General features: G+C 39.7%; 3 protein-coding genes and 1 long non-coding RNA gene across 4 annotated transcripts in view; 3 read left to right on the forward strand and 1 right to left on the reverse strand.

Moving 5' to 3' along the window:
- nme5 (NME/NM23 family member 5) overlaps window positions 1–754 on the forward strand; it is a 5,161-nt gene extending 4,407 nt beyond the window's left edge. The window contains 2 exon segments of the mRNA NM_001200875.1: window positions 310–428; window positions 575–754. Coding sequence (NP_001187804.1) covers window positions 310–428; window positions 575–643 — 188 coding nt within the window. The 3' untranslated portion in view covers window positions 644–754.
- Window positions 755–2,473: 1,719 nt separating this feature from the next.
- hnrnpaba (heterogeneous nuclear ribonucleoprotein A/Ba) lies at window positions 2,474–7,065 on the forward strand. Its single transcript, XM_017474957.3, has 9 exons — window positions 2,474–2,620; window positions 3,072–3,293; window positions 4,739–4,907; window positions 5,016–5,174; window positions 5,278–5,433; window positions 5,528–5,624; window positions 5,729–5,893; window positions 6,010–6,096; window positions 6,674–7,065. Exons 2-8 carry the CDS (start codon window positions 3,088–3,090, stop codon window positions 6,081–6,083), a joined length of 1,026 nt encoding a protein of 341 aa, XP_017330446.1. The 5' UTR covers window positions 2,474–2,620; window positions 3,072–3,087; the 3' UTR covers window positions 6,084–6,096; window positions 6,674–7,065.
- A 1,224-nt stretch (window positions 7,066–8,289) lies between these two features.
- On the forward strand, window positions 8,290–10,891 carry LOC128633456 (uncharacterized). The gene is made up of 2 exons (XR_008396839.1): window positions 8,290–8,686; window positions 9,002–10,891. It is a non-coding gene; the product is annotated as an uncharacterized LOC128633456 (long non-coding RNA).
- Window positions 10,892–11,533: 642 nt separating this feature from the next.
- On the reverse strand, window positions 11,534–17,872 carry eif4ebp3l (eukaryotic translation initiation factor 4E binding protein 3, like). The gene is given in 3 exon segments (NM_001201240.1): window positions 11,534–12,052; window positions 13,369–13,542; window positions 17,516–17,872. Coding segments are annotated over 3 exon segments (339 nt in total). The 5' UTR covers window positions 17,649–17,872; the 3' UTR covers window positions 11,534–12,020.
- Window positions 17,873–20,127: the final 2,255 nt, after the last annotated feature.

Below are 20,127 nucleotides of genomic sequence, written 5' to 3' on the forward strand. Positions count from 1 at the left end.
TGCGATGGGCTGGCCCCCACCGTCCAGGATGCCTCGTGCCCCAAGTTCCCTGGGATAAGCTCCAGGCTCGCTGCGTGTGAGCGTTCTTTATTATACACTCTTAATTTACACATTCTCATGAATTGTGCCAATAATTCTGGTGCTGACTTGTTAGTGTTCTCGAGAACTCTGAACAAGAAACACGGCCGTTAACACGAACAAGAAAGGTTCTGTCTACTGATTTCTATAAACTGTATTATTGATTAATTTTTTTTTTTACTGAAGTCCCGTTCTTCTGCTCTTTACTTTATTGTCATATCTGTGTTCTAGGTGTAATTGAACCTGTTCCTAAGCGCCAAGCTGCCACAGATTACCTGAGCAGGTATATAAATCCAACACTCATCACCGGCCTTACTGAGCTGTGCAAGGCAAAACCAGCTGATCCGTTCGTAAGTACAGGCGTCATTGTTGTTCCTAACAAATGACTGATATCACTGAAAATTATATTTATTTTAGTTTATTATTCTTATTTTTACTCTTCTTCTTACTTCTCTAATTCGTAGCCTTTTTATTATGTGTGTTTTTTCCCCCCTAGACATGGATGGCTGACTGGCTGATTCAAAACAATCCAAATAAACCAAAAATAAGTGGGGATTGTAGTTGAAGATGCAGCTTTGAACATAATAAAAAATGACTATGGGTTTTCTGACAGACATCTTTTTTTATGTAATACTGAAAATGATTTGCATTAAAGTTGAACTGTTTTGAGACGTTACTTTACTGCTCGTGTTTATTATTAAGCTAATCTGTACTTTTAGTAACTGGGAATGTGTCATTTGTGTTTACTCATTTGGCACACACTTTTATCCGACGAAACTTACAACTCAAGGACCAACAGTGACCGCTTGGTGGTACTTATGAAAGTCTAATCAGTGGCATGGAGGTGCAGGAGGGTTGCTTTGCTGCCTCACAGCCCCAGGCTCTGTTTTGATTCCGTGCTTTGGTTACTGACTGTGCAGAATTTTGCATCTTCTCCCTGCAGCTATCTGTGTGGGTTTTCTCACAGTTTTCACCCACCTCCCAAAAAAACATGCCTGTACATGGCCTGGTGACGTTCAATTGCCCCTAGGTGTGAATAAGTGTGTGAATGTGTGTATGCAGAACGCCCTCTGATGGACTGGCATCCTATACCAGGATGTATTCATGCCCTGTGCACAGTTTTCCCAGGACAGGGAACCATTATGAACCAGGATTAATTGCTTACTGGAAATGAATGAAATTCTATAGAATTGTGAATTTATTTTTAGTAATAACAATAATAGGATTGACATTTTTTCCTCCTGTAATCGGAATAAGATGATATCATGATAGTACATGTATGATCCGATTCATTCATTATCAAAGTTATTATTTTTTTTAATCATTATTCAACTTTTAGACTTATTAACCTGTTTGACCTATTTGACTGAGCATTTGAATTGAATAGGATTCAGTATCTCAAAACAAGTTGGTGTAAATAATGTAAATAATCAAAAATAATTTGGGGATAATGTATTTTGTAGTTGGAAAGTTTTAGAATTAAAAAAAAAAAGTTCTAAGATTTGAATAAATAGTCAGAATAAGAATGTACTAGAATAAGAATGTAAGAATGTTTTAATAATGGGCGTAATATTTAAATAGTTGGATTATGTTCATGTTACTACGTTCGCCTCACACCTCCAGGGTTGGGGGTTCATTTTCATTCATTACTGCCCTGTGTGTGTGTGTGTGGAATTCGCATGTTCTCTCCATGATGCGGGGGTTTCCTCTGGGTACTCCGGTTTCCTCCCCCAGTCCAAACACATGCGTGGTAGGTGGATTGGCATGTCCAAAGTGTCCGTAATTATGAATGGATGTGTGAATGTGCCCTGCATGGATTGGAACTCTGTCCAGGGTGTACCCTGCTTTGTCTCCCATGCTCCCTGGGATAGGCTCCAGGTTCTCCATGACCCTGAAGGATAAACAGTATAGAAGATGGATTTATGGATTATGTTCATCAGATTAATCTGTGCTGATGACGGAGGGTGTGTATAATGTTTTACAGGTAAAGGAGTCCTGGGGTCCAAAGACTGAGAAGCATTTTATTTATTTCAGAAGCTCAGTGAAATGCTTTTCATTGAAAAAGCATGTCTTCTCATGCACGTGCTTCTTTTCAGAAATATAAACGAGCTATAATTTAATTTGGAAAATGAGAAAATGATCCAATTTATGTGCATTAAAAACACGTATAACTTTATATATATATATATATATATATATATATATATATATATATATATATATATATATATAAATTAAACCCACGTTAGGTTGATAAAAACAAGCATTCCGCTTTTCGATTTAGAAGAGGTTCGGATTGTAGCGCGTTCGGGGCGTTACCAGGTGACGTCAATCGCGCGCTTCTCATTGGCTGCCCGCTGTGACGGGCAGATCATAGCAACCAAAGAAACGCGTTCTTATTCGGATGCCCTTTCTTCTGTCCAGTAATATAACACCCTCTACAGGTCGGCGCAATAAGGAAGAGTCCTTTTTTTTAACGGAGGATCTCCAATACCCGACGGATTTTCTTTTCCCCCTCCCCGAAAAGCGTAACGCTTTTAAGGTACTGTTTTTATCTTGCGGTTCCTTTAAGTGATAAACGGCGGTTTATATAGCTGGTATATTCGCCGTTTTTTATTATTGAAAATTCGATTGCAAGTGCGGCTCCAGCGCGGTTATATAACTGAAAGTGAGGTGCATGGCGGTTAGCCGCCGCGTCGAAAACATTTCTGTATTTATTTTTTTTTAAAAAGAAGGTTCAAACATAATTCTGGTCGATTGAGTACATTTTGACATTTTACTAGTTTCTGTTTCAGCGTAGCGTGTGCTATAGCGAGCCGGTGAAGTGTTTTTCTTTTGATTTTGTCATCACGGTTATGCTAGGCTAATCAAAATGGTGGCCAGAGTAGAGTAGCGCGAGCTAGCGTGCACGCGCGCGGTCGTTTTGTTATATAATGTAGTGACGTTTTTTTGTAATATTTTAGCGGGCATCTCTTTTTTTTCTTCTTCTACAGATCGTAAACAGACGCTATGGCGGATGCAGAGCAGCAGTTTATGGAGACGGCGGAGAACGGTTACGAAGGCGAAGAGAACGGAGCGGAGGGCTACGACGACGGCGGCGCGAGTGCAGAGCTGCAGGCCGAAGCGGGAGTCGGAGAGAACAATGGAGCCGGAGACGGAACTCAGGACGGAGACGGCGGCCGGATAGAAGCGAGTAAAAGTGAAGAAGATGCCGGGTATGTAACCCTAAAACAGTAGTGTCGTGATGTTTTAGTACTATCATATTAGTTTTTTTTTCTCCCCGTCTTTTGTTGGCGCCATGTAATGTGTGTCGCGCTCTCACAGGGGGATGGGTGCTCGCGCGCGACAGAGAGTCGATTATTCTCTCCCAGGCGTTTGGAACGAAGAGTCGATTCCGAGTCGATTCTATGCGCATTTAATTCGGGTTGCACAGAAATGGGAGCTGCAAATCGGCAACAACAAAGTGCATGCATGTCTTGTCTCGTCTTCTACAATGCAGACCTCACGTGAACGTGTACACTAGGGGGCGGTGTGACGTGTACCATGCCACAATGTGTACCATTGCAGCTCTGGGATGTAAATATTTTGGCAGTGAACTATTTAACTTCTGTTCTTTAACCCTACTATAACTTTTTTGGCGGGGTACATATGTTATATAACATAATGCCAAAATGACTTCCACAATTTAAATACACAAAAGAACAGCTTAAAACAGTAAACCTTTATTTACGGTGTGTCTGAGACGAGTCATAAGAAGAACTGTTTGCATACAAGTTCGTGACCCTAAATGATTTCAAAGAGAAAATGAGGGATGAACCAGTATTTCAGACATCTCAAATGTGGAAATGGGTCAAATTGATCCATAACATAATAGGAAGCACTGCACTAAACATCTCCAGTGATGAAGCATCTTATAAATGGCAAACACTGGAAGTGTTTCATGATTTGTTTTTTCTATTTTTGTATATAATAATAATAATGTGCGGGACCGACTCCTTGGGTTTGATTTCCACCACTGCAAATTGTAATTTGCATATCACTTTATATATATATTGTTCCAGTTTCCTTCCATATGTGAAGGTGGATTTGATGCTTGAATTGCCCATATGTGTGAATGAGTGTGTGCGCCTTGTGCTCAAATGATCCCGAGATCCATCTTGACCTCGTCCAGGAAAAAGCTGTTAAGACGATCGTTCAACATGCTATTGAAGATGGTGACAACTCTTTAATATCGCTTTGAGCAATCACTGAATAATTATCAAATATAATCAAAGTTCAGGTCTTTTTAAAAAATATATAAACATTGTAAACAATAATAAAAGAAGGGAAAAAAACTCCAAATTTGCATTAGATACATTTGCTCGTCAAGTAATAAAGGAAAGGTGTCCATCCAATGACGTTTGATTTCAGGGGTGCTTTAACAATGTCTGAAAGTGTTTAACACACACTGGGGCTTAGTGCAGCACACTCAGTGTTTTTTGTCCATTTCTTGTCACCCTAGTCCTGTTTGTTTACCATCTTTCATTGATTGTCCTACATCCCACCACGTGATGTGCCAAAATGCCACCTCTACTTAAGATTAATGCATCTTTTAGGCTACTCTCCCTCCCCCTTATTGTTTTTATCTTTATGTTGAAGTACCGATACTTTATTCCTCTAGGAAAATGTTTGTTGGGGGACTCAGCTGGGATACTAGTAAAAAGGATCTCAAAGATTACTTCTCTAAATATGGTGAGGTGACAGACTGCACCATTAAAATGGATCCAAACACTGGACGATCAAGAGGATTTGGGTTCATTCTGTTCAAAGAATCAGCAAGTGTAGAAAAAGTAAGTTTGTTTTTCGAGCGACCGTCAAAGCACTCCAAGTCTTAACTCCGAATTTTCCGCCTAAAAGCCGATCACCAATCGTCCGGTTTCTTATCTTCTTCTCGCCAGGTGCTAGCACAGAAGGAACACAGGCTAGACGGGCGGCAGATCGACCCCAAGAAGGCCATGGCCATGAAGAAGGAACCGGTCAAGAAGATCTTCGTCGGCGGGCTGAACCCGGAAACGACGGAAGAAAGGATCCGCGAGTACTTTGGTGCTTTTGGAGAGGTAGTGCCTCTGCATCTATACAGATCTAACCTCTAACAAAAGATTCTAGGTTTTTATATATGTGTATGTGTATCAACGAGATACGCTTTGCATTTTGTTGCAGATCGAGACCATCGAGCTTCCAATGGATCCGAAGACGAACAAAAGGAGAGGGTTTGTCTTCATAACTTTTAAGGAAGAAGACTCAGTCAAGAAGATCATGGAGAAGAAATTCCACAACGTCAGCGGAACCAAGGACGCGAACGGGAAAGAGAGCCTGGTGAGTTTGCAGCACTAAAACACCAATCTGGTGCTAAGTTACGACTAGGATCGGTTGATTTTGACTGTAATGTATTTTTTTGTCCTCCGGTCAGTGCGAGATCAAGATCGCCCAGCCGAAGGAAGTGTATCAGCAGCAGCAATATGGCGGCGGGCGCTTCGGGGGCGGGGGCAGAGGCAGGGGACGTGGCGGTAAGTGATCGCCCTATATCTATATATTACACTCATCCCAGCAGAGATGCCTGGAATATTTTAGATGGATAGAACGTTAAATACCCGAATATTCGTGATTGCAGGCCAGGGTCAAAACTGGAACCAAGGCCAGAGTAACTACTGGAATCAGGGTTACGGGAACCAGGGCTACGGCTACGGCGGGCAGCAAGGCTATGGAGGATATGGAGGCTATGGAAACTACGACTACTCGGCAGGCTACTATGGTTATGGCGGCGGTTACGACTACAGTAAGAGCGCTCTTTCTCCTTGTCTGCTTCAGGTTCAGTTAAACCATGAGTGAGCGATTTTTAATAACTTGATTTCCTCTGATCTTTATTTAAAATATTTTGCTTATTTTTTAAAGCTGACCAGGGCAGCACAAACTACGGAAAAGCTCCGAGACGCGGCGGCCACCAGAATAACTACAAACCATACTGATCATGTTGTGCAGGTGTGTCATGTAACGTGACTGACTTCTCTCTATTTTGTGATCACATAACCAAAGCCCGCTACCTGACGTGTGTTAATAACAGACAATCTGGCCAGCGCAAGCACGACCCAAGGTCAAACAGGAGAAGCAGGAAGCTGTTAACTAGATAGGACATGAATATTCGCAGTAATCAGTGGTTACTTCTATGAATATGGAATGATTTGATAGTAGATAAGCCCTGCCCCTTAACCCTATTGATTTTTGAATTTATAAACGTATGCGTGATTAGATGAGTGTATATATTTAACATCGGGTAACTATATATTGAGTGGTAGCGCCACTGAAGTGTATTTTCTTACTCTTTTCAGTGTCGTGCCTCACTTAAATAGAAACTTAAGACGAAAAGGCAGATGTCTAACATCGTGATTTAGAAAGTGATTGAAATGGTGCATAAATGAACATGAAGCACTTCGCTGATATCAGATCTCTAATCCTGGTCATGTGACCCTGAACATTAAACCAAATCATTCTGATTTTGTAGGAAATTTCTTAAAACCTCTTCCGCTATGTCTTTCTTTTTATTTTATTTCATTTTAAGGTGGTGCCGCAGAGGAACCTGTGACCTGATCCCAGCCGACCCCTGGGCTTCAGTCTTTTACTTTTACTGGATGTAGGCAGAATCTGGACTTCTGCTCCATTTTTGTACAGACCACAAGTGAGGAACCGGGGAAAGCAAATGTCACTTTTCACGTTTTCATTTTATACCTTTTTTTTTTTTTTTTTCTTTTTTTTTTCTTTTTTCCATTTTGTTTTTTGTCCATTTTACATTTCCAGAGATGGAAGTGTTATTTTTACTGTACTTTTTGGTACCTTTTTGAATCTATTGTATTGTATGGTTGTATTTTACGTCTCGGCTGCATTTACCACACACCTGGAGCTCTGGGAAAAGAAAAAAAAAATCCTTTTCATAATAAATTGATTTTTGTTTAATTTTGTCAGTGTTCCTGTATGTAGTTGTTATTTTCTGTTTTCCTCGTGTGCTCTGCAAAGATGCATGGCTCAAAGTCTGCAGTAATCTGAAAAGGGATTGTAAGGGGTTTTTTTTGTTTGTTTGTTTTGTTTACAGCCTTGTTTTTTTTTTTTTTTTTTTGAACCCATATTTAGTTTTTGAGAGATCCCTTTCCATCTTGTTGGTTCATTTAAAAAAAAGAAAAGAAGAAAAAAAAAAAAGTGGCTTTAGTAGTGGTAAAATTATACCTCAGCACATACACCTTTATCTGTAAGATTCACTGGAAACTCATTCCTGCAGTGTCTTGGACAATTTGGTGGAAATAAACTTGGTTTTTAAGATATCTCTGGCATGTCTAATACTGTTGAGTAATTGTAACTAAACATATAAATCTACATCTAAACTCAATCAAGTTTTATTGGGCCACTTTCAGCATGTTGAGGATTGGGACTACAGATTTATGTTGAATTCTCAAATCTGATTGGTCAGGTGTTGACTAATTTTCTATAACGGCGGCTCTGACGATAGTGTGCTGCTGTTCACATGTGGATTTGTCTCACGGATGAGGTAAGGCTAATTTTGTGTGTACACTATAAGGAAAATACAGTGAAATTTTCCGTTACGGAAGGAGTCTCCAGTTTCAGCACTTGTAATAATGTAATAAATTCAGTAGTTGTAATAGTAAGTTTTCCAACACACAGGAAAGGAAGTCTTCAGGACAGAAGTTTGAACTTACAGGTTTGTATTATTAACCTGGAGAGCAAGAAATGAGGCTGCTCAGGGAATGTTTATGGCTGCTCTGACACAAGCCATCACGAGAACTAACTTGTTTCCAGGACATTTCATAACATTAAATGTAACAATAAATGGATAAAATCTGACATTTGTTAGTAAGTTTTTTTTTAAAAAAAATTTAACTTCACAAATTGCTGTGGTAGAGAAGTACAACGCTTTATTGCTGCCCTGTTATTTAAAAAATAAATCAGTGACCATGTTTACATGGACAGCATTAATCTAATTATTGACCTTAATTTGAGTAAGATAATAATGTGATTAAGGTGTATACATGAGTCGCTTATAGAATATTCCTTTCACGTTCATGTTTTACATGTTATAGAACATAATTAGATTAACGGCACACGTAATTACGTCACCGCGCTACGCCGTCTGACGTCGATCCAGAATTTCACGTTTCAACATACAGTTCGTCTTCATTATGGTACCGTATACAGTTTTGGGTGTTTTTTATTAATTTTTTTTTACGAACGCTTTAAGTGCAGTTAATTATTTGTCATGCTGTACGTGCTAATAGACAACTGCTTGAAGCCGTGGGTGTGTCCCAAATCGCGTACTTATCGTTTATATAGTAACCGAGATACATGTATTTTCCCCCACTACAGGCCTATAGTAGGCAAGTAAGCGATTTGGGACGCGGACGAACTCTCTTATTCGCCGTGAAACGTAAAACTGCCGTGTGTGATCGTGTCCTGTCGCAAAATGCGGTGAAAACTCACACGACGTTCATAATGTGATTAAGGTGATTACGTGTCTGTAATACACGTCCATAATGCGACTAAAACAGGAATACTACACCTGATTAAGGTAAGTAAAAATTTCTGTTTACATGGTAGTTTCTTAATTAGAGTATGGTCTTAATCGGATTAAGAGTTGATTATTGTTTTCCATGTAATCGCAGCTAGTGTCTGGGTGGTAAACAGACTGCATCACCACCCTGTCATTAGGTATATTTCCATCCAAGTATTTTTTTTAATGTGTATTTTGGGATATCTCGCATACAAAATAGCGAATAAAATGCGATCAACTGAGGCGAAAAATTGTTTACTAGATAAGAAGCCCTGCGCATGAACTACGGTGGAAACACATTCATCCATCTTCAATACCGCTTGTCCTTTTCAGGGTCACAGGAACCTGGAGCCTATCCCAGGGAGCATCGGGCACAAGGAGGCGTACACCCTGGACAGGGTGCCAGTCCATCACAGGGCACAATCACATACACACTCATTCATACTCTACGGACACTTTGGATATGCCAATCAGCCTACCATGCATGTCTCTGGGGGAGGAAACTGAAGCAAACTCCGCACACACAGGGCCACAATGGGAATTGTGGGCGAACGTGCTAACCACTAAGCCCCTGGAAACACGTCATGTGACTTTGCTGTGAATGGATAATTGGCTCGGGGAAGTTAACATCGCGGAGAGCACCAGGAAGTGATTTTGTGCTCTTGAACACATGGGATGGAAACAGCTTTATTTGCATATGTTTTATGCAAAATTCAAATTTTTTTAACAAAATGAAGTTAAATTCGCAACTTGCATGGAAACATGGCTATTGGTTATTTTCATGGAACAGCACACCCTCAAGTGGTGACAAAGGAAGTTGAATCAATTACCATACATGCAGTAAATACTATATATCGATTAAAGTTTGTTTATTTTTTGTTCACAAAATTCAGAAAAAGAAAATAACCTTCCGAGAGCTTGCTTCATATTAAACGAGGAAGAAAGTCCCGTAGTTTCACTTCCTCTTACACAGAAACGGTTTTTATATGTGGTGCTGCTTCTTTGAGGAAATGTGGGCCAGTGATTTTCATCTGAAATGACCAACATATTGTAAAGTTTTGCTCTACTACTACTTGAGTTCTCTTCTATCATGAATTAGTTTGGAACTGAGTGTGTGTGTGTGTGTGTGTATATGTGTGTGGAAATGCTGTAAAGCCTTCAAAAACAATACAATGAAACATTTTCAACCTAGAAAGGGCTCTTTACTATAAAGAGCAATACACAGTAATGAATTAAACAAATCCAACATATTGTGATAACCCTTTCCTTTTTTAAAGCACATCCGTAGTCTCAGATACAATTCGTGGCTTTGTTTGATAAGGAAATTAACCGCTAAGTTTTGCTCAGCATCTTGGAGAACATGCCACAGTTCTTCTGTAGACTTTGACTTTCACACTTGCTTCTGGTTTTGCAAGTAATCCCTGATAGCCTGAATTCATTCATAACATTTTTTGTCTGAAAATATCTACAGGACAGATCCAACGCGCCTGCTGACAGATTGTACACGTCTCTGGCGCTGAAAACCTCCAAAAGAACGCCGTCTTAACACCTCGCTCCAAAATCTCAGAGGTCTTCACTGGAGTTGAGATGTATTCAGTGTGACTATATGTTCACATAATGGAGTATCCTCCGTTAAGATGGTTAACATGGTTCATTTTAGACCAAAAGACCAGCCTTATATGACCGGTATACAGTCCCCTCCGAAAGTATTGGAACAGCAAGGCCGGTTGATTTGTTTTTGCTGTAGATTGAAGATACTTGGGTTTGAGATCAAAAGATGGATAGGAGAAGAGAGTTTAGAATTCCATCTTTTATTTCCTGGTGTTTATATGTAGACATATTAAACGACATGGAACATAGCACATTTTATATCAGACCACGCAAAAATATTGGAACATGTGACTGACAGGTGTTTCTCGTTACCCAGGTGTGTCCTGTTAGATTGATTGTTTAGACAATAAATACCTCTGAACATCTAGTCTTGGTTTTAGGCTTCAGTTTCACCCGTGAAGACTGTATTTGTTGTTAAAAGGGATAAACCAACATGAATATCAGAGAGCTGTCTATGGGAGAAAAGCAAGCCGTTTTGAAGCTGAAGCTGAAAAAAGACTGAAAATCAATCGGAGGCGTCACAGAAACATCGGGTATAACCAATACAACAATTTGGAAAGTCCTGAAAAAGAAAGAAACCATTGTTGTACTGAGCAACAGACACCGAACGGGTCGGCCAAGGAAAACAACAACAGCTGATGACAGAAACATTGTGAGAGCTGTGACGAAAAACCCAAAGCAACAGTCAGTGACATCACCAACAACCTCCACAGGGCAGGGCTGAAGGTATCACAATCCACCGTTCGAAGAAGACTTTGAGTCTAGAAATATAGATGCTACGAGTTGAGTACTACAAGACGCAAACCACTCATCAGCAGTAAGAATCAGAAAGCCAGATTGGAATTCTTAAAGAAATACAGAAATGACCCACGTGAACAAATGCGTTGGTTCAAACAAAAGGAGCCATGTTCTAGAGTTGTTTAAAACGTCTAGACGTAAAGCCGAAATCCTGATATGTCTCATATTCGTCTTTTGATCTCAAACCCAAATGTCTTTGGTGTATAGCACAAACAAAGGAATTGGCCTTGCTGTTCCAATAGTTTTGGAACTTTAAAAAAAACTTTCGACCGTAAACCCGTCCTGTCCTCTGTCTAGCTCCCGTGTACATGTCCTGCACTCAGCTGTGCACGTTTTTGTGTTTATTCTTTTTTTTTTTAAATATAACTTTTTATCTTTAACGAAAATTTCACCCCAGTGTTTACGTGTACGTTTATGAAACATCGGTTAAAAACTACTCAGCTCAAATGATATTTGTTTATGTCACAGTTTAATAAAAGTAATAAAAACTCAACCTGGAGAAAACCTCACAAGCAAGAAAAATACGTTGGGGTAAACATATTTTAAAATATGATGAATTCTGTCACTTACAGATTGAGTTTGGCACGTTTGTCGTATTACTTTCTTCTGAAATATCTATGTATATTCATTTACCATATTACCCCCCACCCTTCTAAATAAATCTAATCATTTCCCTTAAAAAAAAAATACAAAGTACCATATGTACAATAAGAATCATTTAAAAGATGCACAGACGTCCACAGTCTCTTTTCTTTGTATACCGCTGATGACATACTGTAATACCTGAAGTAAAGCTGTAAACACATGAAAAACACCCTCTGAGTGTTTGTTTCTGAAAAAAAACCTTCAAACGGAACCGAGCGGATCCAGTGAGAGCTCGTCGATGCGAAATGTAGCAGCGTCCCAGCAGAAATGCGTTCTCCACAGGAGGCATGTCACAGGCTCAAATGTCCATCTCGAACTGGCTGTCATCAGCTACAGGAGGAAACAGAGGTTATACACACACGTGTTAGCATGGGTAGCAGAGAAGGGTTGTCTGAGGGGCAGTGGCACCTAGAGGGCATGTCATTTTCTTGCATGTAGGGAAGCCTATAAAGTACTGTCTCTCGTACTCTCTACTGGAAAAGATGTGTATCGCGTTTACCCACATACAGGAGCACCCTAGAGGGCATGTCATCACGATTACTCACACGTAGGGGCACCCATTAGGGCCCTTCATCATGTTTCCTCACACACAGGAGCACCTTAGAGGGTGTTTCATCACATTTTCTCACATGTAAGGGCACCTTAGAGGGCATGTCATCATGTTTACTCACACGTAGTGGAACCCTAAAGGGCATGTCATCAAGTTTTCCTCACATATAGGGGCACCCTAGAGGGCATTTCATGATGTTTTCCATTTGAAAGGCACCCATTAGGGCCCTTCATCATGTTTCCTCACACACAGGTGCACCTTAGAGGGTATTTCATCACATTTTCTCACATGCAAGGGCACCTTAGAGGGCATATCATCATGTTTACTCACACATAGGGGCACCTTAGAGGGCATGTCATCATGTTTACTCACACATAGGGGCACCTTAGAGGGCATCTCATCACATTTACTCACATATAGGGGTACCCTGGAGGGCATTTATGATGTTTTTCCATTTGAAAGTCACCCATTAGGGCACTTCATCATGTTTCCTCACACGTAGGGGCACCCTAGTGGACATTTCTTCTCACACGTAGGGGCACCCTAGAGGGCATGTGATCATGTTTACTCATATGTATGGAGCACCCTAGAGGGCATGTCATCACGTTTACTCATTTGAAAATAAGCTATTATGGCATGTCATAATGCCCACTGTAAGGGTACCCTATAGGGCATTTTCTCACGTTTAGTCTTACAACTTACAGGGCACGTCATCACATTTTATCTACAAAATTTTATCTCGTGGCATTTTTTCCACCATGGGGAAATTCAGTCTTCTTTAGTTAATGCTTTATCCTGTTCAAATATTTTAAAGCTAGAAATAAAAGGAATAACACACTTTAGGACAAGCTGGTGTAGGAAAATAATGAACTTCTGGGGCTCTACTTAACTGTAACTCTACTTCAAATCAGACTGCATCACACAACTTTGTTGTTTATTATATTACTATAACAGCCTGCCAGCTATATTTTATTCCTTACTTGGCACATGCCCAGGCAGGTCTTATCTCTCTAAAGAACCCTTGCAGAACTTTTTTTAGTCTGAATAAGGCTTCATTTGTGCTACTCTTCTGGCAATTTATTCTGATTTGCTTTACCTGCTGCATCCTTTTCCTCCTCCAGCTCTTCTTTCAGTTCTTCCAGTTTGCCCAGAGGATGATTGGAAGGAACCGTCACCCCGGGAATCTGAGGCAGGCAGCAGGGTGGGGTCCGAGCGATCGGCGAGTTCCTACACTCGAGCAGGAACTTTCTGTCGTAAATGATACGTGTGCCTGTAGATACAAAAGATTCAAGACCATGAATATTCACATCTAGGTCACACCTAGAGGGTGGAAAACCGTTCACTAATACAGCTGAGTGCTAAAGTTTGCATCCCTTTAGGCCAGAATAAAGAAAACAGATTTAATTTACACAAACAAAATAATGTGTGTTAGGTTTTACCAGTCAAATAGTATGTGAGCACATTAATGATACAGCTTTCAGTTTTGGATGGTTTTGTTCCAGGATAAACCCAACATTTCATTTTTTATTGTAAAAAAAATAATAATAAAAAATGAACACACGGTCCCCTTTCCGCCCCCAATTCAAAAACCACGGGGGTGCAAACTTTTGCACTCAACTGTAAGAAATAGTAAGTCTAAGTAACTTTCATGACCTCTGTATTGAATGTAATCAAATTATGAAGAACCTACATGAAGTATCGTTTTATTTATTCACTTACATTTTTATAGTTTAGTTTTATTATATAGTTATATTATTTTTTATTATATATTACTTATATAGTATAGTTTTATTTCATATCCAATAATGTTTTCACAGATGATAAATTAGTGCTTTTTTTAAAAAAAAAAATTCGCTTTTTAAAATTTTTTTATTTAAAAAACAATTCTATCTAATCAGATGTGTTTCTGAGAGGGATCGTGAATGCATTACATAAAATTATATCATTCTGTTTCACTTTACATTAACATTTAAGCATTTAATGATTTGATTTTTGGCTTTGCTTTAAGGATTTTTTTTTTTTTAAACTAAAAATAATATTAAATAAAATCAGCCGTGATTGAATCCTGAGTACAATTGTGAATGCATGACATACTGTTTTGTGCATTTTATCGTGTGTTTTATTTTCATTTGATGTTTTTACTTCATCTATAGAAAATGAGGGCATCTCTAAGATTAATAATAAATGAAAACGGACTTAAATCATAAACACCACAGAGCACGCTGACTCTCGGCATGTGTTTATGAGCCTGAAATTAATTTTATGGCCCAGATCAGACTCGATGACCTCAAACTCAATGTTTGTTTATTAAGAAAATGTGTATGTTCTCTGTTTACTATTTAAACATCATAAAATAGGACTATTTTATATTTACAGTCTTAAAGTTTTGAAATGTAATTGACATCATCATAATAATTTCACCCAGGATTCGGTTTAAACTGTTCAAATCAGCACCGAGGATTTCCATACATTTCGCCTGTTTAACATATCTACTCGACAGTGTGAACAAAGCCAAGAGCCTTGAAAGTGACTCACATTAGGCTTTTTGTCTCGACCGTTAAGAGAGAAGCGCTCGTACGAATCTGAATGAGAGGAGCCGACGAGGCTAGACTTGGCATCCGTGTTGAAGTTCTAGGAAATCTGAGCACACATTCGAGTTGGAGGGAGCCATTTTGAGGCAGGCCAGACCACATCGAGCTTACGTAAGGTCTGAATGTGTACAAACTGCACAAACGAGGCCCACACAGCAGGCTCTTTGATTTTTATCTTTATGGTAGAGTTACTAGGCAGAGCACAGACTTTAACACACAGCTGTAAGGAGCGGCAAGCAGATCTGGAGTCGGTTGAAGTTTGACCGGTACGAGGGGTGGAGCTGTACTGTAACCACGATCTCCATCAAGATTAAGAAAAACATGTTATGCAACCGTGTCTAGTTTGTGCACCGTGTTTTTGACAAAAAGAGGTGAAGGAGCAAGTAGGGGGAGAAAATGGAGACACCGTGAGCAATGTTTCATAATCACCAAGGTTCTGCTTTGCTTCTACACAAACTGCATGGGTACTTTTCTTGCGTATAATTCAAATAAATTCGGTTTTATTTACTGTATATAGCGCTGTTAACGATATACAGAAATCCGGATATAAATTTAGACTGATCCTTAATGATTCAGCCAGAGGCGACGGTGGAGAGGAAAATCTCCCTGAGATGACATGAGAAAGAAACCTCGAAAGGGAACACGTCCTCTTCTGGGTGACACCGGATAGTGCGAGTACTGCATGTCCTGTCGTTAAGCCTGTTGATGAAACTAATACTGCATCTATTCAGCTATATCAGAACAATATTTTACAACTGCATGATATATCGTTTGTATATCTTTAACAGAATGATAATGAGTCCTTATTGGTCACAGTGGAGTGAAATTCTTTTCTCCACATACCAGAACATGGTAGGAAGTTGGTGTCAGAGTGCAGCGTCGGACATGATACAGCGCCCCTGGAGCAGAGACGGTTAAAGGCCTTGCTCAAGGGCCCAACAGTGGCAGCTTGGCAGTGCTGGGGCTTGAACCCCATCACCCCATCCGATCAACATCGGTTTGTTTTCATAACATTATCACACAATATGCTATGCTACAATATTCTATTTTTGTACATCATCATGTGCAGCTCAGGTCACTTATAAATCACAGACGGCTGGTGTAGACACGTGCTTTCTTTCATCGATATAATACACATCAGATGCTTTTATTTGCTATTAAGGAATGTCAAACTGACTTTTATTTTTCCCCCTGTGGAGTGCAACAGCACCAGCACTAAGAAAGAAAAAAAAAAAAACACAGAATGTTGCTAAGACTCTGGATGAAGTCAGGCTGGGGCTGATTTCTTTCTAGCCCAGACTGTATATTCATGCAGCTGAAAGTCGTAGGCTTTCGTGGCGATTACACAGAGTGGGCTGAGATTTTTCAGACATTGAGAAATACAGTTAATCATATGAAACTAAAACTCTAAACAAACATTGTCCGATCAAAGTACCAAAAAAAATAAAAATAAAAAAAATAAGAGGACAGATAACAGAACTGTATGTTTAGTGTTTTTTTCCGGGTATTTATTTCGTATTTGGAGGAAACACAATTTCTATCTTCCTTCGAGTGCATACGTGTGAATCATACTTCGTGTCACATCCTTCTTATTATTACGCCATCGATAAGACCTTGTGATATAATGCGTAACTCAACTGTAATAGTTTCATTCTCAAGCCATTGTTAGATTTTAGATTTAATCCTCGCATTTCACACAGTCCTCACATTTCTGTCACCACAAAACACAAATTTGACCCAAACGATAAATTAATTACTCTAAAACATTTCTCGATGTAAACTTTGCCACGTTCAGGCCTTCGTAAACCTCCCCAGGCGAACGTTTTTTGGCCGGGACAGAAAGTTCTGGGTTATTCCTGAAATGCAACAGCTGTGGAAGTGGGGAAGGGTGGCTTTCCAAGAAAAATCCCTCCTACTTGGCATAGCGAATGCTGGGTTGGCCATGAAGGCCATCTGATAAAAAGATGAACAATGAGAGTACTGGGTGGAGGGCTCATCAACTGTTTTTGTTTTTCGAGCAGCTCAGGAGTGCGGTATCTCTGGAACAAACAAGCTATGAATAGATAGCATATCTATGATATTGTTACATAAACAAGCAGTCGTTCCAGTTGTCCAGCCCTCGCCTGATGAATTAATCCAGGATGTATTTAGGAACTAGCTATGAACAGATTAATGTCATTTTTTTTCTTCTTCTTCTTTTCTCTCACACAAGGGTTGCAAAAGTGAAAGAGCTTCTGTAGAGCTGAGACAGAAAAACACCACATGCTGGTTTACAGATGGCCACCATTTGTGTTTCTGGTTGGTTTAAAGCTGAGCTGGATCACTATTACAGCTACTAAACAGCGAGAACAGACTGTCAGCATGTTATGAAGATAATTCAGATTTTTTAAAAATGCATATAGTGAAATATTGATTACAGAATCATTTCCAAAAAAAAAAAAAAAAAAAAAAGGTAGAAAGAATCTATAAGGGGTTTAAATGATTAAACAAGGACTTGATGGTCTTGCTGCAAGTTGGTCAGTGGATAGATACAGTGTATAAAGTGTGTATGTGTGTGTGTGTGTGTAGCTTCTTTACACCATGCCCACTTCAATCCTGCTCAGTGAAAACTCCTCACACTGTACCCCTTTTTAGGAAGAAGCATGTGCTCACCTCCTGGTGTGGTGGAGAACAGGGTTCCTCCAGGAGTCTGGCTGTAACAGTCTGGGAGCTGGGACCAGTCCTTCAGCTGGATCACACGGGTCGGGATGGGACAGCTCCTGGTCTTCTGTGTGTTAGTTGACATTGTGGATTTATAAGCTTGAAAGTTCAGTAGAAGGTGCAGATTGATAAAGCTTTCCCACTGCTGCTTATTATTCTACTTATATCTCACTTCTTCACTTTTCTTTTCTGTTCTGTTCTTTCTGTCTGGTTTGACTTTGGCTAAACTAACAAGCTTTCTAAAAGTGCATTGTTGCAGAAGCATACAAGTTACAAGAGCAGCTGTGTTTTTCCAAAGCACTACAGGACTACAGTAGTGGGTGCAGGGTGTGTGTGGATATTTAACACCAACAGATAGGACGTGAGGTTCAGGGTTGCCAGATTGGGTGGTTCTTGAACAAAATAAAAAAAAGAAAAGAAAACTCCATCCTACTCCATCCTACACTACTTGCATATTAATCTTTTAATGAATAAATAACACGTGAGCTTCAGTGGTGTCCAATAATTATTTTTGTAATGAAATGCCGAGTTGATTTCTTTATCGTTGCCTTGTTGATCTCTTTTCACTAAGGTTAACCGTTTCCGTTAGAAACGAAAAGAAAGCGATGCAGCTGCGCTTTAGTACTTTAGTCCGTCCAGCTCTCTCACTTTCTGATCTGTACACTGTGTTCCAACCGATCCATGCTAATACCGCGGTGAACTCCATCACGCTTATCGGCTTGTAGATCGTTAAATAGTCGTAAGCACATAGATCCAGGTAACACATCTCTTATTAGTCAAGTAAATCACCACATCGTATCTCACAGCTGACCATTTTAAATCTGTAATTTTTATACCAAACATTTGCTAATCGGCATTAGCCATTTTGGCCGTTGATAGCTCTGACCCTTCCGCTACATAGAGTGGGCTTTAGTGGTTATATAGATTATTAGGTGTGTAGCTACGTCTTGCTAAGTTTCTCGTGTAAACACACTACTTTCTCTACAAGTATACAGAGTAGCTACAGGCGAAACATAAGATGTGTCTCAAATGACATAGTATGACCTAATACTCAGTATTTACGTCATGCGTGGTTAGCACGTTCGCCTCACCCCGCCAGGGTTGGGGGTTTGGTTCCCGTCACAGCCCTGTGTGTGCGGAGTTTGCACGTTCTCCCCGTACTGCTGGGGTTTCCTCCGGGTTCTCCGGTTTCCTCCCCAGACCAAAGACATGCATGGTAGGCTGATTGGCGTTTCCAAATTGTCCGTAAAGTATGAATGTGTATGTGATTGTGCCCTGTGATGGATTGGCACCCCGTCCAGGGTGTACCCCGCCTAGTTCCCGATGCTCCCTGGGATAGGCTCCGGGTTCCCCACGACCCTGAAGGAGACGCTGTATAGAAGTTGGATGGATGGATTTACCTCATGCTAATGAACGCAGAGGCATTTTGAATGAAAGTGAAATCTTAAAAACACATGTGATGTCAAGAACATGTACCAGATTGCTATTAGCAGATTTATCTAACATTAGCTGTGGTGTACAACATTTATTTTTCACTTGTGAACAATCTTTCCAGAAAAAAACAACAATCTTCTCACAACCTCCTTCTTTTGCATGATGGACAATGAAGAAGAAAAAAGATTATTTAATTCAGTAATGCATGAGGATATATATATATATATATATATATATATATATATATATATATATATATATATATATATATATATATATATATATATATATAAGTTGTAAGGGTGGTTTTTCTGTAAACTCTGGATGCAACCTGGCAACCCTGAATACGTGACCGGGATCATGTGATGGGAGGGGGGTTCTATGGGGGCTGGTGCGCTCAGGCAAAAGTAAAAACAGTAAAAACACCACGTGCTCTGAAATAGGAACTGAGCACGTGCTCAGAAGCCTGTCCGCCATTGCTGCGGTGGTTAGTGTGGCATAAAGCACGCGCGCGATAGGATTTAAACGCAACATGTTTCACGTGCTTGAATGGCTGTCAACAATGCGCGCGTATCGTTTAGGGTGAATTTCCCTTCCCAGAATTCCATAACCGTTACTCGGGTAAACAAAACAGTAACCATGAATACTTTACTATGGGTTTATCGGACACAAACATCATACAGCAGTGTGCGTTTTTAAGGTGTCTATTTTTTTTGAAGTCACAATATAATCAGTTTGTTGGGAATTTGCTATTGCAGAGTATATATAGTTATTAATGATAGACACATTTTAAACACACTGCTGCTCATATTACCTTTCATTACTACAATACATTAAGGAAAAAAACTTTTCGGGCCAGGTGGGTGATATAATAGCTAGTTTGCAGAGCTATGATCTAAAAATCGAATCGATTCTTTGATTCCATGCATTGTGAAATGGATGGAATCATATAAAAATCCGACTCTGAATCATTTGAGCCAATTCCATACCTTGATACTGATTCAGCTCGTTTATACTAGACATTTATTGTGCAGAATCGATTCTCGGAATCGACTCAGTCAAATGCTAAAGCAAAATCTGAGTAACATATTCTTTACGTTGATACCGATTTAGCTCGTTTATACTAGAAA

This window comes from Ictalurus punctatus, chromosome 8 (assembly GCF_001660625.3).
Source record: "Ictalurus punctatus breed USDA103 chromosome 8, Coco_2.0, whole genome shotgun sequence".
NCBI classification, from domain to species: domain Eukaryota; kingdom Metazoa; phylum Chordata; class Actinopteri; order Siluriformes; family Ictaluridae; genus Ictalurus; species Ictalurus punctatus.

Coding starts and splice junctions, on each gene's coding strand:
- hnrnpaba (XM_017474957.3), top strand. CDS start 3,088: ATGGCGGATGCAGAGCAGCAGTTTATGGAGACGGCGGAGAACGGTTAC. Junction 3,294..4,738: donor AAAAGTGAAGAAGATGCCGG/GTATGTAACCCT, acceptor TTATTCCTCTAG/GAAAATGTTTGTTGGGGGAC. Junction 4,908..5,015: donor AATCAGCAAGTGTAGAAAAA/GTAAGTTTGTTT, acceptor TCTTCTCGCCAG/GTGCTAGCACAGAAGGAACA.